Source organism: Pyrgilauda ruficollis, unplaced genomic scaffold (genome assembly GCF_017590135.1).
Source record: "Pyrgilauda ruficollis isolate IOZ18807 unplaced genomic scaffold, ASM1759013v1 scaffold25, whole genome shotgun sequence".
In the NCBI taxonomy this organism is placed as follows: Eukaryota; Metazoa; Chordata; class Aves; order Passeriformes; family Passeridae; genus Pyrgilauda; species Pyrgilauda ruficollis.
Window position 1 is genome coordinate 8,581,080 of NW_024523822.1, and position 18,156 is coordinate 8,599,235.

General features: G+C 37.6%; 1 protein-coding gene across 8 annotated transcripts in view; it reads left to right on the forward strand.

The window, feature by feature from the left end:
* VPS13B (vacuolar protein sorting 13 homolog B) overlaps nucleotides 1-18,156 on the forward strand; it is a 429,893-nt gene that overhangs the window by 390,153 nt on the left and 21,584 nt on the right. For all 8 annotated transcript variants that reach the window (XM_041470605.1, XM_041470603.1, XM_041470604.1 and 5 more), the window contains 13 exons: nucleotides 2,302-2,457; nucleotides 3,769-4,032; nucleotides 4,184-4,267; nucleotides 4,436-4,611; nucleotides 5,095-5,265; nucleotides 5,937-6,138; nucleotides 7,112-7,300; nucleotides 7,739-7,885; nucleotides 9,076-9,350; nucleotides 10,868-10,995; nucleotides 11,588-11,787; nucleotides 14,295-14,413; nucleotides 15,647-16,461. In XM_041470605.1, the coding sequence (XP_041326539.1) occupies nucleotides 2,302-2,457; nucleotides 3,769-4,032; nucleotides 4,184-4,267; nucleotides 4,436-4,611; nucleotides 5,095-5,265; nucleotides 5,937-6,138; nucleotides 7,112-7,300; nucleotides 7,739-7,885; nucleotides 9,076-9,350; nucleotides 10,868-10,995; nucleotides 11,588-11,787; nucleotides 14,295-14,413; nucleotides 15,647-16,461 (2,926 nt within the window). The remainder of the gene's footprint in view (nucleotides 1-2,301; nucleotides 2,458-3,768; nucleotides 4,033-4,183; nucleotides 4,268-4,435; nucleotides 4,612-5,094; nucleotides 5,266-5,936; nucleotides 6,139-7,111; nucleotides 7,301-7,738; nucleotides 7,886-9,075; nucleotides 9,351-10,867; nucleotides 10,996-11,587; nucleotides 11,788-14,294; nucleotides 14,414-15,646; nucleotides 16,462-18,156) is intronic.

The following is an 18,156-nucleotide window of genomic DNA, read 5'->3' on the forward strand; positions in this document are numbered from 1 at the left end:
AATTTGCTGATTATTTCTAGCCATGTTTTCCAGAAATCTCACACTTAAATAATCATTCAGAGATCCTTTTTTTGTTGTTGTTTTCATGTAATGCAGTTTCTTAGCTCAAAAGTAAACTTACACAGCACCCAATTCTTATACTGTTAGGTCATTAATGCAAATATATTAGAGATCTTTAAAGTAAATTATGAAGGCCATATCCTTTGCATTTACCAGTATGCAAATTGTATGTTTGTAAAATAAGAAAATGCCAATAGGTTATAATAGCTCTTCTGTATTTTTCTTTCTGATCTTGGAGTTAAGTGCAGACTAATCACTACACAGAAAATTAGTAAAGCAGCATTTGGGAGCTAATGACTGCTCAGGGAAAGCTGACAGCGTGTTCCTTGGGAACATTCAACTCATGAGCAAAGCTGTTTGTACAGGGTGGGAGACATCCTAGTGTTGTAGCTACATGTAATTACTAATTGTCAATTATGGCATGACGTCTGTCTTTGGAGCACACAGTATTTTGTGGGCCTGCTAGCTGAGACTGACCACTTAAGTACCTTTTCTCATTATTTGGCTGTCACTTCCAGCTACCATTCTCTCCAAAGTAAACAGTTTTCATGTTTCTCCTAATTTTCATATGTGATGAGATTTATTCCCAGCTGCCTCTGTGAGAAACTGAACAGATTCCAGCCTCTGCAATTGGATTTTTTTTTTGTTGTTTTCTTTTTCCTTTTCTTTAACTAATGCTTCAGAATTGAAGTGACATGTTTGTTTATGAGTTTGGCTATCCTATTGTACAGCCTCCCTCAACATACAAAGCTGTGCCCACACGTGTGCACATCCAGATGCCTTCCTTGCACACACGGGCACGTATCAGCCTTTGTGCTTCCAGCATAAAACTCATTTCAATCTGAATGCAGCAGTCATCACTCTTGAAATTCAAAAGCCACCCACTGAATGGATGTTATTGTTCTGTGTGTAACTTGTGCTGAGGATACCACAAATTGCAAACAGGCTACTGAGTTGTAATATCTTTGAAAGTTATTGCTGTGGTTGTTTCTTAAAACAATGAAGGAAACCCCAACATCCAGCCCTTCGCTAAGTCCAACTGACCAGACCCATGGTGAGTGCTATCTCTTTTTGGAAACAAATCATGGAAGAACACAGTATTTACAAGTTTCAGTTTTTGCTAGGGTAAATAATCGATCTTTGGGCCTGATCCTGTTCTCAATTACTTAAATTAATTAATGACAGATGTCCAAAATCAGAGTGAAATTCAACCCTCAAGAGAGAACTCCCACAAGGCCTTCATATGACTGTTTTAAAGAACTTAAGTGATGCTTAGGCTCTGTGCTGGCCCTCTGCAAAGAATAAATTTTACCCAGAATGCTTATTGCTTTGATCCCTTATATATAACTCACGTCCTTAAGTTTGCACAGCCACAAAAGATCTATACAGAGCTAAATAGCCAGATCTTCAGCTGGTGTAAATTTATGTAACTTCATTGACCTACATGGAACAGTACCAATTTTCACTACTCTGGCTTAAAGAATCTCCATGGGACAGAGGTAAGTGCGTATGGTGGGTAGATGGATGAAAGGCTCTTCAAATGATGAAAGACTATATTGCTCTGGAAGTGATTTAAGTTAAACTGGAAAAAAGCCACTCCTTTTCCGGAATAAATCACATAGGGAGTATAATTACGCAGTTAAATTTCTTCTCATGCAGTCAAGCTTGAACTTACCACCACATTTGTGTAAGAAATGAAATGTTTCCCATCTCTCAGCAATATACCACATTCTGCATTTAGCAGACACATATATGCAAGCTATACAAGTCCTTCTCTATTTTTGAAGGGAAGGGTATTTGTAATTTTCTGTCTTATTCTGAAGGCAAAAAATCTGGCATGGACCTGTGTTCCATATCACCTTGCTGGTAATAGAATGACCTTCTAGAACAATTTCAAAGGCAGTGAAGAAAATCTCTTATTTCCTGTTTTATACTCTCTAGTCTACTTGCCCTTTTTTTTTTTTTTTGTGAACAGTTGTGTGCCTGGATGTTAAACATACTATTAAAGCAGGTAATTTATAGAAATGCATGATTCAGAGCCATTTCATGGTGTTGTTTCTTCTTCTGATTGTGTCTGAAATCACAGAATTACAGACTGAATGGATCATTCAGACAACTGGTGTTCTTAGCATTGCTGAGATTTCAAACCAAGAATATTTCTGTCATGGGAATTTATATCCTACTGCAAGGCACTTTTTTTTTCCTGGTTATGTATTGAAGTAGTAATTTCTTTCTTTCCAGCTGTTACACATCTGTATTGAAGGCTGGGGAAACTGGCGGTGGTCTGAGCCATTCAGTGTGGACAATACAGGGACCTTTATTCGCACCATTCAGTACAAGGGCCGGACAGCATCACTTATTATCAAGGTTCAGCAGCTCAGTGGAGTGCAGAAGCAAGTAAGGATTTGATCCAGTTAGGAAAAAATAACATGAGTAATTTAAACTGTTGCCTGTTCATGAATTAGTCACTTTGTTATTTATTATCTCCTACTGGGATCTGCAAAAAACAAGTATAGCAGTCTTTTGGGGCTATTTTGGGGAATTTTTACAACATTTTTTTTCACTTTGGTGTCAATCTTAGTATTTAAAAGCTCAGTTACCAACATGTATTTTATATGCTCCAGTAAACATTCCTTTGCGTGGTTCGTAAGTTCTGACAGTGCTAAGTTACATAATCTTTTACATGTTTTAAGCTCTTGAGAAACAGATTTTTCTCTTAATTTTTTTTTAAGAAACTCTTCATAATATATTCTGGGTAGTAATTCAGGCCTACATATTTTTCAAGTGAAAGAATTACCAAATTAACATTTGTAAATCAGCTGCTGTGCAGTAACTTTCCCTTTACTGTCTCTGTAAAGTGATGTGTAATAACACTGCAGGCATTCTGCCTGCATTGGCAGAAGCCAGAGCATGAGGTGGACAGAACATGTTCAGCTCATGGATGTGGCAGAGCTGTACTGCACAGCAACAGTACAGCTGACCACACAGGAGCAGTGCCTGGGATCACTGAAAGCCCTGCTGAGATTTCACTGTGGTGTGTGCCTCCATTCATGAAAAAAGAAATTATGATGGTTGTACAGGGGGGGAGACGCGTGGAATGGTGTTCCCTGGTATAGCCTGGAAAAATTCAGATATATCTCTACAGTAAACAATTCATGCATGATGGACAGCAACAGCGCCAACTCTAATCTAGTCATTTTCTAGGTCTGTGCACTTAAATACAGAAACATGTTACAGTCATTTAATAAAATTATAAGCTTTACAATGGCAGACATACTGTGAAAGCTGTGGATCATTGGCTTGGGATGGGAATGTGAGGTATCTGTAGAAACCTTTCTGAATTACATCCCTGTGGCTGCTCTGTAATGTCTCAACATTGAGGCCATCACAGAACTCTTAAAATCCAAACCAGAACTGTCAACCATGGGCAGTACTGCTGAGTTCAGTGGGAAGGAAAGTGGATACATGTTTCTTTCAAGCTTGGATACTGCCTTTGCAACATTTCAAGCATTTTAATGCCTAGATTTCTATGAAATTGGACATACATTTGGCCAATAAAAATAATGTTTTACTAGTCACTGCCTTCAGCAGTGCCTGGGGAAACCTAAAGCATGGACATTATTCTTCTACAGGTTTTCACTCTCTAATTCAATTTTGACTTTTTTTCCCAATTGTTTACATAAGAGCTGTATTTCTTGTGTGTTTTAGATCCTAATCTGTGGAAGACAGACATTCTGTAGTTACCTTTCTGAAAGTATTGAACTGAAAGTGGTTCAGCATTACATTAGTCAAGATGGACAGGCTGTTGTTAAAGAACACATCAACTGCCTTGCAGCCAAGCAGAAATTGCCTTCATATATCCTAGAAAACAATGAGCTCACTGAGTTGAGCGTGAAATCTACAGGAGATGAAGACTGGTCCCAGGATGTATGTCTAAGTTCTAAACACACAGAACACAGCACTGTCATTCAGGTACGATGAGAAATGGGTATGTGGAATAGAGCATTAAAAATGTCTGAGAGAACTGAGCATTTCACATTTAGACTTCTGTTTGATATAATGAAATAGTGAATGTTATCATCCTGAAATAATGTTAGTGTAATGCTGATCTTTTTGCAAACAGGTACCATCTTCAAACAGTTCAATTACATATGTGTGGTGCACAGTTTTGACTTTAGAGCCCAATTCACATGTGCAACAGCGATTAGTAAGTACATTTAATGTTTCTAAAATCTAAATGTTCATGCCTTATGTCTCATACAATAAATTAAGGTCAGAATGACCCACTGTAAATATTTATCAATAGTTTGTTTCAATAGTTGTAATACTGAAATAAAATTTGCTTTAAATTGGTGTATTTTTTACTTTTTTGTAGATTGTTTTCAGCCCTCTTTTCATTGTAAGGAGCCATCTTCCAGACCCTATTATCTTACATATAGAGAAAAGAAGCCTGGGACTGAATGAAACACAAGTGATTCCAGGGAAAGGACAAGAGAAAGCACTGCAAAATATAGAACCTGATCTTACACACCACCTGACTTTTCAAGCCCGGTAAAATACTTATTTTCCGTGAAAATGGTTCATTTGTATGGAAAAGAAAGAATAATTTACACTTGAACTTCTTCTGCATTTTTTTCCAAAAGTATGCTATGCCCGGAGGGTATATGACTGAACAAGCATATCTAGCTGAAATTATATTGGAGGAAATACTAAATTTGGTGTAACTATCCTAAGCACACTGGCATTTGTTTAATTAAGCAGTCCATATTCTCGTGTTTTAAAAAATAAATTCCTGAATTATCTTGAAATGTTTTTTTGAGAATACTTAAGAGTTTTTAGGGTCATTACAGTGTCATAACAAATCCATGCATGTCAGTAAATTCTCAGGAACTTGTTGGACATCGTAACTTGATTCATCCACAATTACCATGGGAGTGCTCTTGCTGCAGATTGCACTTGGGAAGCCTCATTAGAGAAAATGTTAATGCTAATGCTTGATCTTGTGCAAGTGACTGAGTCTGTTTTCAATGACAGGGAAGAAGATGATCCATCTGAGTGTGCAGTCCCTATCTCAACCACTCTGATTAAACAGATAGCCACTAAATCCAGTCCGGGTGGCAGCGTCAGCCAAGTGCTCTCCGAGTTCTATGGCATTGCTAGTCCTCCCCAGCCTGCATGGCCTTACAATAGGAAGGATTCAGACAGGTAATTCCTTGCTAAACCTTCTTCATGACTGTTGCATTGCCTTTCCAAGTAAACTGAAACCACATTCTGGAAGACTATATGTGATGAACATTGAATATATTTTCAGCAGTTACATAATTCCTGCATGTAAACTGCAGAATCTGTGGCAAGTGAGGAAAAAAATTAGGTCATCCTCAGGGCTGCCTTTGTTTGTACCGAGAAGAGTGCATCAATATGGATTTTTTTTAAATGGAACCATTTTTTTGTGAATGCACTTTCTTTACTGCAGCTGTAGAAGTTGTTGTTTATTCAGCTGCTGTTTGTTTCAGTAGAGAAACAGGGAGTTGCTGTAGAAGTAGTTGTGGGGGAAACAGAAAGGAAATGTGATTTGATGACTACAAAAGTTACAGGTTTAGCTCTGAAGGACAGTGGTAACTTTGTTAAGGCATTTATTAATTGACTAAATTCAGGCAGATCTTGTGGAGTTAAAACTATACCTTTATAGCCTACCTATCTAGATCTTTCTGACAGCACCTCAGTGTGTTCCTGAATGATAAGGTAAGAAGAGAAGTTTTTCTATCTCACAATCAGAAAAGCCTTGCAAATTTCTGAAAAAGACACCTTAGCATTTGTAATCTTGAATTCATTATTCATCCTTTGACTTTAAGTTTTGGCTTATTTGTTTTTGACAGCAATGAGCAGCTCTCCCAATGGGATAGTCCAATGCGGGTAAAGCTGTCACTGTGGAAACCCTATGTTAGAACTCTGCTGATTGAACTCCTGCCCTGGGCTTTGCTTATCAATCAGTCCAAGTGGGACCTGTGGCTGTTTGAAGGAGAGAAGATTGTTCTTCAAGTACCTAGTGGGAAAGTAATTATACCTCCCAACTTCGAGGTAACTATGCCATTCACATTAGCAGGCACAGGTCTGCTAAACACACTGGTTCTGATGAATGGTTATTACTCCAGATGATTCCCACTTTCCAGTTACTGTGTTTGTCTGTTAGTCATATGATGAGGAGTAGCAATAACAATAGGAATTCACCACACTGACTGAGTCACTGAGTGGGTAGCACAAAATACTTGGTAGCAGTGTTAGAAAAACAACATCCTAAAAATGCATAGTTAAAAATTGTCCACAACACCCTGTAGAAGAAGGCCTTCATTCCATCAACAGCCTTTTCCCCTTCCTCTCAGTTCAGCCAAAGAATTTGCAACATGGGTGTAAGGTAGCAACCCACAAAAATTGCTATAAAGGCCAAGTAAAGACTTTGTGTAAATGTGTCACTTGAGAAATTATTGACCACAGTAGCAAAATTGACAGCCTGAAAGGAATATTTGGTTTGAGAGCATTTTATATTATTTCATAGCTTTTAATGTTACCAAGAAAAATTGATAATGACACAGAATTAATTACAATAGAGGAAGCTTTTATTTAGAATGCCTGCCTTCCTTAATTCAGTGTAACAGGTCTTCCCACATATCTTGCCATGCACATTCTATTATAATTCTAATATTCTTTAATTTCTAAATAATTAAGGTGATTTGACACAGTAGCTTGTTAATTCCAGTTGAGCAGTCTGATAGTTCCTGTTTATTCTGTCATCTTTCCCCCCCCATATATGTCTGTTAATAAACAAAAGGTCTGCCTATTAACACATCTCAGTGCAGACTACAGCCTTGATCCCCTGTGAGGATCAATTCCTTATCCACCTCGTGGTTTCATCTATCCTTGTCCCACATAGAAAGAATCAGAGGGAGAAAGGCAGGAATTTATATTCACTGCCTATTGGAAACTTCATTTAGAACTGTAGTAGAAATGTATCAAATTGTGAACAACTGACAATCCGTCATTTTTTGACTTGCAGGAAGCTTTTCAGGTTGGAATATACTGGGCAAACACTAATACTGTGCACAAATCAGTGGCAATTAAACTGGTTCATAATGTGACCTCCCCAAAATGGAAGGATGCCGATAATGGGGAAGTAGTAACATTGGATGAAGAAGGTTTTGTTGAAGCTGAAATTAAACTTGGTGCTTTTCCAGGTCATCAAAAGGTTAGAAGAAAATTATAATGATTTGTAACTTTATCATGTAAAAACAAAGTCATATAGCAGATAAAACAATCAAATGTATGCAGTGTGAAAGCTTCTCCCTAATTATGTTAATATATGTCCAACATAAAGAGAGTATAAACAATGTATGAAATATAATTTAAAGAATTCAATTGCCAAAAACATACTGTGCAGCCCATAAAGATAATACAATATCTCCTGGAAAAAGAATTAATGACTTTTCAATCTTGTTTGAATAACATTGACAGATGCAACTTCAAAAATACGTGATGTGGCTCCAGTTACGAAGTGCATGAATATAGAGAGGATTTCTTTGATTAGAAGGAGAGCAGCACTTCTGTTGCTACATTTCACTACCTTTTGTGGTTTTGTGTGACTTCATCACGATTTTCATTTCATCACAATTTCATTTTCTTACAGTTGTGTGAATTCTGCATTTCTTCCATGGTTCGACAAGGTATACAAATTCTACAGATAGAAGATAAGACAACAATAATCAATGATACATCATATCAAATCTACTATAGGCCACAGCTTGTTATTTCCAAATCCCACTCAGAAGAAGAGGTAAAGCACTGTAGATACTGTTTTTGTTTGTCATCTGTGGAAAATGATTGTTTATATCTGTAGCTGTATTTAGATGAGCTGCATATAGCAGAGCTTGGAACCAAAATCTTTAGACATAATAATCATAAAGTAATTTATATCATTTAGAATACTGAATCCTTGGTAAATTCAACTCCAGTAATTAACTGTGCTCAGAAATCTGTGCAAGCAGCAAATTCTTGCACATTGCAGAATTAGTTCTGCCTGTTCTCCATCTGTTCAGGCACTAATGGCCATTTCAGTAAAATAGGCAGCGTAATCCGTAGTAGCTGTTGAAAATGTTCTCAGAATTTTTACTGAGTTTGTGTGTAAAAGAGGTATATTGGCCTGGCAGGCTGAAAACTTTTTGTTATCCTTTTGGGAAGATTCCAGTTATCTGAGTAAAGCTGCAGAACTAGAGATGTACCCAAAGTTTATGTATTTCATAGACTGCATCAAATTGTGAATATCAGTTTTCTAGTAATCTCACAGAATATTTAAGGACTAGCTTGCAGGAACTAAAATGTATGCATGGTCAATATATTTTAATCAACCATTTATACATATTTATTGAGGATTACATTTACAGTAAAATATGTGGAAAGAATTCTTAGGGTCCAACTTAATAGAAGAGCTGGCAGATGAACAAATTTTTAAAGTTCCTGTTTCTGTATTGTTTTCCTTCTGCTTTATTTTTCTTCGCATCAGTATCTACAGTTGTGCATCACACATTTTCTGGCAATCTAAATATAGGGAACTAGGAGAATGCTGATGCTAGAATCCATTCTTATTTTTGTAACCCTAAATGGATTTTGTTCACACAGTTGTGTTACAGGAATGTAACTTGATTTTAGAGCTATGTTGTGCTACTGAGAGCACAGAACTAGAGAATCACAGAAAGGCTTGGGTTAAAAGGGACCTTAAAGATCATCCAGTTCCAAACCCCTCAGCATGGGCAGAGACATGTTCCACTAGAGCCAGTTGCACAGATAGCTGTGCTACAAACCTATACCCCAAGGCAGATTTGGCCAAGTAGCCTTTAATGCAGTGCACTTAGTGCAACCTTTAGCTAGTTGTGGTCATCGGCTGCTTGAGAGTGTGCAAAATCAACGTGAATAAACCTGCTTTTAAGAGCCAGCATGCCGTGCTACCACCCCCTTTTTCGTTTCCAGGACTTCCAGTGCCCCGACGGCGCGGTGTTCAGCCTCGGCCCGGCCGGGGCAGGCTGCAGCGAGGCGCCGAGCGCCGTGCCCTGCTGGGACCTGCTGTGGGAGCCGGGTGCCTCGGCGGCGGGGCCGTCCCTGGGGGACAGGCGCCTGGTGCTGGGCTTCAGCAGCGCCGGGAGCCGCTCGCTGTGGAGCCTGCCGGCCGCGGTCAGCGCGGAGCTGGCCAGGCAGAGCGTGGCCGTGCCCACGGGCGCGCGTGCCGAAAGCGGATTCTGCACCAGGTACTGGGCGCTCTCCAACAGAGAACTTGGCTTGTTGCTGTCAAGCCTCAGCTAGTCAGAAACCGTAAGAGAGTAATGCAAAAGTCAAAGTAACACATGCCCCCCATATGTAAAGGCAAGTCTTACTTTAATTTTAAAATCTTCTGATGGTTTTGATGCCTTTATTGTAAAGGGTTTAGTGATATGACTGTGTACCTGCTGTTTTTTTCTGTGCATGCCAAGAAGAGCATGAAAAGCTTATATTGGGGAATTAAGGTGTTTTTTTAATTTGTGAACAACAATTTAAGAGTTCAAGGACAGTGTGTAATAATACAATACAAAAATTTAGGTTTTGTTTATAAAAGGTGGACATACATTTTTGTAAGCATAATAAGAGGATAAAGAAGAAAAGACAAAAGGGATTAAACTATTTTGAGATTAGGAAAAATTTCAAATTTTAAAAATATAAAAATTTCAAAGCTTGAACTGTGCAGTTGTACATTCTATTTACAAACTTATGGAACCAGCTAGTTAAAAACAGCAGTCCAGTGACTTGTCAGATGAGCAGCTTCATTTCTTGAACCTGATATCTGACTCTACTCATGCTTATACTGGTACGAATGAGAAACAATCTGCTGAAATTAGAGAAGCTACATCAGTATATATTACCAGAGATGTGATCTTTCTCTTCCCTGAAGTACTTGACATTATTCAAACCCTCACACAGTTCCTCTGCAGAGTCCAAGAGGTGTCATTTTGGATACTAAAGATTCTCACAGAGACTTCAGATTTAAAAAAAAAATTAATGGAAACAATAAAGGAAGGATTCCTTATCATTCTGACACAGGCATAGAGAATCCCATGTTCCTTATCAGATTTTTCAGACTTTGGATTTTTTAAAATCACCACGAGGTTAAGGGTTTTTAGCAATAGTCAATAAATTTGCTCAAGAGAAAAAAAAAAGAATGTATGTTTATGCATGAAGATATTTTACATAGCTAATAAGTTGAACTAAATTCATGTAATCTCATTTTGGAAATCAATGTAGTGATGATCCATAACATTTACATTTAAAAGAGCAATAGCATTGTGGATCATTCCAGGGGAACAGTCAGTTAGATTTACATATTTGTTCAAATACCTTTCATGTGTACCAGAGAAGTATCCATGCAAATTCTTCTGGAAAATTTTAAAGATTTATGTTGGAAATTCGGGCCTACAATCTCATGTTTTTAATTTAATATAAATCTCTGCTGGCTAGGGCTCTCATCTTGTAGACACACATGTTCAGTTTAACTCATGAGTACTCTCCATGAAGCAATTTCTTCTCTCATGTTTTTTAGGCTATTTCCATGTGTTCTTATGTTGAAGTGGAGATGTGTATTTGCCTAAATGTAGATAAATATCTATGGACCTGGAACTTGATAATAAAGAATCTTACAGATGCTAGTTTTGAATGTTTTTAATTGTTCAGGGTAATAATATGTAAAGATTTCATCCAAAACAGGCATAATCCAATATATCTGCTTCTGTTTTAGAGCTATAGCACTGACTTATCAAGAGCATCTTGGTGTGACATACCTAACACTTACAGAAGATCCTAGTCCTCGTATAATTATCCACAATAGGTGCTCCATTCCATTGCTTGTAAAAGAGAATTTCAAAGGTAGGTACTATGCAATAATTAGAAACAGTGCATTGTTGTAGTATAACTTCTTTTACTGAATCTCCAGTCCAAAATTTATTTCAGTGGGTGTTTTGGTTATAGCAAGAACTTGATGCCCTCATGAAGGTCTGTCTCCAAGTGAGAGACTCTGGAAGCTGTTGGAGTTAATTGTGAGGTCAGGAGTATGAAATTAAATATTTGTCTCTGGGCCTTTGGGTCTCCCTGGTTCCAGCTGTCAAGGTGACCCAGCTGTAGGAAATCCAGAGGCAGTGGAGTTTTGCTGACATCAGTTCAATGCCATGGAACATTTCTATTTCCTCAGATTTGCAAATGTAACAAAATATATTGTCAAAAGTCTGGTTACAGTAAATTAATGTAATGATCAGCAGAATATTATATCTGTAACTTTATGAAATAAAAAGAGAAAAGGAAAAAACCCAAACATATCATATTCTAAGTAATAGAAAAGCAATGTTTTTATTTATTAGGACTGCTTCAGACAGAAACTTTCTCATTTGAGCAAGCATAGATGAGTTTTGATTTCATACAGGTTTTAGAAGGCTCTGATCTTGTATATTTTATAACATTTCAGATACACCCAAGTTTGAAGTTTACTGTAGAAAGATTCCAGCTGAATGTTCCGTTCATCATGAACTTTACCATCAAATATCCAGCTATCCAGACTGCAAAACAAGAGATTTACTGCCCAGTATTCTCCTGAAAGTGGTGTCATCTGATGAATTAGTAAACGAATGGAGTGATGTTGTGGACATCAACAACCAAGGAACACAAGTAAATAATTTTAAATTACTTCCTGATTCTCACCATAAATGGTTGTCTTTCTGACCTGCACAGTGCATTGTTCCTCTGCAATAAGTGTATCCTTTCTGTTGGTTTAAGGGGTTTTATTTAACTCCTGGGAACTCTCCTGCCTAACTAAGCTCCTTCCTGTGGAAGTTTTAGAACACAAACCATCTTCTTTACTGTCTCTTTTTGAAGATAGCTAGATTGAACGTAGAGGCTTTATAACACTGATTTATTTCACTTTTTAATCAACCTGGTGTTGCCTGGAAAAATCAGTCTTGAAAATTTCTGGGCTCTGTAAGCAATGAATGCCACAGGATCCAGGAAAATTTGGTGACTTAATTATGACGGGACAATTATCGTAATATATTGTAGGAATCATCACAGTCATTCTCCCTCTATGTCTTCACAGAAGCTACTCATGTCTTTCTAAAAGAAAACAACCCCTCCCTTTTCTTTCCTTCTGTTATTTTTCACTGGATCTTGAGGTAAATGAAAGCTTCCTTGACTGGAGTAATTCTTTTTGATGGAAATTTTTTCCATCTTTGAAGTCATTAGTTTACATGGAATCAACATAAACTGCTTGGCTCTTTGAAAGAAATACTAGTTTCAGATGTTTTCCCTGGGCACAAATCACAAAATGCTCTTGATTATTGAGTGTTATGTTATATAGCAAGTAGTTCAGTTCCATTCAGCAAGCCAGTCAAGCAATGCAGGGTTTCAAATTTCAGTCATTAATGTTATGCCAGACCAGGGTTCTTTATAAGTATCTGGCTCCTAGAAGGAATTAGATGCTAAGACAACATTTGGGGATCATTGTCTACTTGAACAGCTCTCCAAAAAAGTATAGCCTTCTGTTACTGAAGCTTTAGGATGTACATGTTGAAAATTTTCCCAGGATTTCTTAGTCTATCTTTTTCTTTGAAAAATCTGAATATAAGTGAATAAGGAATATACTAATAGGGTCACATACAATTCAGTTCAGGTTGTGAAATAACTGGGATTTAAAGGATCTTAGGTAATTTGTATTTCTTCTATGTGGTCACAGATAGGTACTTCTTTTTCTGTTAGAAAGTAAATTTAAAATTACTTAAAACTAATAACTGAATACATAATGAAGCATTTATCATCGGAATCATCTGAAATTGGAATTAAAAATTACCAATTTTCAAGATTAGTGGAGGTTTATTTAGAATAATTAGAGTTTTGAAAATTCTGTACATGTCCTTTTTTCTCCAGTTCCATGTAGGATTGTGAATCTCTTCCAGACAAGCAAAGGATTAAAACTGACATATCAAAATTAGAAATTCTCTTACATGTAGTTGTCAGAAGAATAAGAAATTTGATTAATGAAATGTAATTATCTGTACAAGGTTATTATGAATAGCCTAACAATCAGTTTAAGTGCTGCTCCTACTAAACTTCTAATTGTTTTTGCTTCTGGTGACTTCTTAACAGCAGTAAAGATTCTTCAAGACAAATAGCTGTTTATTTTACCTGTGCCAGCCCAATATCCTTGTGTTATTTCTCAATTTGCATTCCATTATATTATAGCTTCTGTCATTGCAATCTAGTAAACAATTGTGTTGATAGTAACCTTACAAGAAAAGAGAAGCCAGCTTGCTCTAACAAGGACTGCTGTAAATTTTCCAAACCTTTAAAAGATCTTAATCTTTTATATTCTGGAGAAACACAAAACTTGCATGAAAATATTGCAGAATTAAGCTCCAAAAGCAGTACATCACTTCTCTAAGTAGGATATTCCTAAAGACAACTTGTCCAGAATGAAAGTTTGTACACCTGTAAGCAAGACACAAACCTGTTATCAAATTCCCATTTTCCTGCCTTTTTAGTTGTTTTTTGCTTTCCAATAGATTTTTTGCCATTTTCTTGTGCTGGCACCTTACCTATGAAGGTGTTCTCACAAACCAGCTTAAATGGCTTAATAATGTCTTCATTCTTGATTTGTTAATGCAAGTTTTCATGGATCCAAAATGTTAGTTACTTTTCAGTCTTCATGTGTTTTACATGATGCTATCAGCCATTCATCCACCCAGCTCTGAGCTAGGGCTTAGCAACATAATGTTCATTTAAAGTTTGTTTTCTAGAGGAGAAAGTGGGATTTTTTAGAGCTCCAGGGAAATGCCCTTCTCCTTAATCCAAAATCACAAATTAAAATTTCCTCTTTATTCTTGTCATATAAACTCTACCCTCCCCAGCACATCTTGCTTTTTTTTCTGGAGAAGTGTCTTATTAAAATGTATTCAGTTATGCAGTTGAATGATGAGATGCAAATTTCATCTCCCTGAATAAGTGAAATACTTAAAGTATCAGAGCAGTTATTTTGTGAATCACTGAAATCTGACTTTTTTCCTGAATAGTATCCTGATTTGAGTAGATTTCAACCAGAAGGTATTAATAACATTAATTTAATTTGTGACATTAAAAACAGTGATTTTGGTTACATTCCATGTGTTTTTAACCCTCTCTTTTAGATTGTGTTCTTAACTGGCTTTGGCTGTGTTTATGTGGACATCACCCATCACTGTGGAACAATAGTCATAACCTTGGCCCCAGAAGGAAGAGCAGGACCTGCTGGTATCAACCTCAACAGGTACATAAAGCACATAAAAGATGATTAAAAGCATTGCTGGGAGCTCAGTCAGCTTTCTAAGTGTTAACTGACTTAGAAACTTTAACTTAACTGTTTGTTTTGTTTAATACTGCTGCCTGCTCTGTAGCATATGTTTAGACCATATGGCTTTGTATATCACAGTTAAAAAGGACAATCTAACATCAAAAGTCATGTCACTTTAGGGTAAACATTAGATGACTGGTACAAAAAGAGGACCTGGGTTGTTCATTTAAAAAAAAAATACATTTTCCATTATAATTAATTTTGAGTGTGTTCATCAGTTTAAAATCCCTTTAGCCAGGTCCTGCCATCTGTAATCTTACAAGCTCCCAAAGATTTAATATGCAAGAGCTGTAGGAATAACCTTACAGTTAGTAATTAATCATGCTTGATTATAACACCCTTCTTTAGAAGATTTCCCCACTTCCATAATACACCACAATCTGGTCCTCAGCTTCATTCAAATGCAATTATAATACTACTTATTTCTAAGCTGCAGAGTGCTTGGCCTCCAGCAGTCCTGTTACAATTAGAGTGGAATTTGTTGTGCTGTTTTTATTTGCATTGTAATTAAGTATTAATCCCCAAGCAACTGGTCATCAGCAGTAACTGGTAGTCCATTTGCTAGTGAAACTTGGCAGTGGATAGTTTACATTGCAGGGGGAGGCCCTCAATGCCATCAGTATAAAAATACTGCAGTGCCTTCACTGGAGGGCACTTGCTGTGTGTGATCTGAAATGATTATCTGTAGTAGTAACCTGCAGTGAAACATCTGAGCTGTCCAGGAAGCATCAGAAAATTGTATTTGTGGTGTGTTTTAATATCTGTCTCTGTAAAGTGTATAAAGTAATTACTGTGTAGATAGAGATGCTCCTGTCCAAACTGTCCTGTTGAATGATAAAAAAAAAAACTCTGTAAAGTGTATAGAGTAATTACTGTGTAGATAGAGATGTTCCTGTCCAAACTATCCTGTTGAATGATAAAAAAAAAACAACCCTGGTATAGATATATACTGTCCTGTTTCTTAGAAGACCTCCTGAGTGCTACTCACCAGTAGTGATTAAGGTTGCCAAATCCCAGTAATGTTAGCAGGACTTGCACAATAACTTTCCCACATAGAGAATGTCTCTCTTGATAGCTCTTTGAGCAAGCAAGATACCAGGTGAGCTCAAAAGGCAGGAAGTAATAATACTTCTTTTCCCTCCTGTCTAGAAGTCAAGAGCAGACCCTGTCACTGAAAATGTTCATCAGTCAGTTGAGTCTTGCTGCGTTTGATGATATTACAAACCACAAAGTGTCATCTGAACTCCTGCGTCTCACAGCAGACAATGTTTTCCTCCACATGGCCCCAGGCACCAGCTCCTTGTCACAGGAGTTCCAGCAGGACTCTGTGGAAGGCCTCCCACAGTTTCATAGCCTCCAAGTGTATTGTGAAGACTTGCAACTGGACAATCAGTTGTACAGCAAATCCAATTTCCATTTTGCAGTCCTGCTGTGCCAAGAAGAGAAAACTGAAACCGCGCAGTGGTCAAGAATGAACAATCTCATTGTTTGTAACAAAGATTTGGAAAGCTATAAGGAAAACTGCTTTATTAAACTCTGTATTGCTTTTTCTGAGGAAGAGAATTTCATGTTTCACGTGAATGACCTCAGCTTTGAGCTCAAACCAGCTAGGCTCTATGTGGAAGACACCTTTGTTTACTACATTAAGACTTTGTTTGATACATATCTTCCAGAAAACAAAACTGCTTGTAAATCCATGAATGCTTCAGATACCACCCTGATAGTGCCTGAACAAGTGAGAGAGCATGCAAGAGCTTTAGTCAAGCCAGTGAAGCTCAGAAGATTAAAAATACAACCTGTTAATCTCCTTGTCAGTATTCATGCTTCATTGAAACTGTATATAGCCTCAGACCACACCCCTCTCTCCTTCTCTGTGTTTGAGCGAGGACCCATCTTCACCACGGCCAGGCAGCTTGTCCACGCCCTGGCCATGCATTACGCTGCTGGAGCACTTTTCAGAGCAGGTCAGTACTTGTCCTTAACGAGCAACATTTTCCTTGGGTACCAGGGTTCTGTGACTGTCACTCAAGATGAGTACCCTGGATGTTAGCAGTACAATTTTTGTTCTCCTTAGACACTGTTTGGTAACGATACTTTCAGACACCGTTCAGGTCCTGTCATGCAACAGAAGGGAGATAAAATAGCTGAGCAGACACCTGTGAAGATTTGTAACATTGTGCTAAATATAAGCCAGCCACCTGACGGCTTTAGCCACCTGAAACCCTGAATACAGCATAAAAATGTGTTCTGGCTGTCAGGTTTTGTCATTTTTTATTATAGCGCTAGCCAGAATCAACCCACATTCCTTACATAAACTCCCTAAAACAGTGTTTAATCAAATTATTCAGCATGTTGCTCTGCGCTCAGAAGTAAATTATAGGCCTGAATGTTGTTTTGTTGTTAAAACTCCTTTTGGCTGCCGTTTATGATTAGGAATCTGTCTTTCTTCATACAGCCTTCAATCTAAACTGGCACACAGATGTTTGTTGTTCTTTGATCCAAGAACTATGAAGTTTGCTGTTAGTAACTTAGTCCTATATAGGATCAATAGCAAGCCATTAGTCTTTTTAAGTTATCAGGTACATTTTGTTTTCCATAAATACTAATGTAGAAATGAAATTTGGTCTCTCTCTGGTGTCTTGGTGCAGCACAGAATTTGTGCCTGAGACAGAAGGAAGCTCCTCCACAATCACACACAAGTTACATATTTCACACTGAAACATGGGATTAATTTTCCTGCAGTACTAATAGTCAGATTTTCTGAGATCCTAATGCTTCCATTTGGACTGTTAGCATACTGCAGCCTGACTTCTGTGCACGCTTTCCAAAGCTGTACACGTGTATTTCATCTATTTATAGATGCTGACATTGTGTTTCACTGTGTGCATACCTGACTTGCACTGCGGGTTGTGACAACAGTGTGCACAGTTGTGCAGCATAACAGTGTACCAGTTCATTATTTTCTTGCAATATTATGCTTGCAAAATTTGCAGGTTTTTCTCTTTGCTACTTCTTTGGATTTGTTCTGTAGTTAAATCTCATAGTACAGAAGGGCAGATCTAGTTGCTTGGTAATTAAGAGTGAAACTGCAGCCAGATATTGTCCACAGTGTAAATGCTTCTCCCCCATCACTTGCTCTGGGATCAGCGATGTATCTGAAATCAAGCAGATTTAAGAACTGAGGTTTGCTTTGGTGGAACTTCCCTTCAGGAAAATACATATGCATATATACTTAACTCCCACTGAAAGTACTAAAACTAAAATGTATTGTTTGAAATGTGTCACCATTATTAAAATGGTGAATTGTACTGATTAATGTTTGGTTTAGCAATGAAAATGGTTTATGTTCAAGACTTTGTGACTCTTGTCAAAAAAGCTGACTGTGTCAACAAAGTAAAAAAAGGAAGGAAAAAATCAAGCAAAAAGCTTTATATGATCTGCAAACCCAGAGTTTTTTTCTCACCATTAGCACAGTTGGTCTCTTCTGGAAAAGGACCTCGTGCTCCTGCATTTTAACTACATTAATCTGCAATATGGGTTGTTTGACCCCCTTGTGCTCACCACTGTCTCATGCATAAATCATTGGTAGCATCTGCACAGACAGCCTGTCCATACAGCCATACCTTTTACTCAGGGATATGCACTCTTTTGCCCTTAGC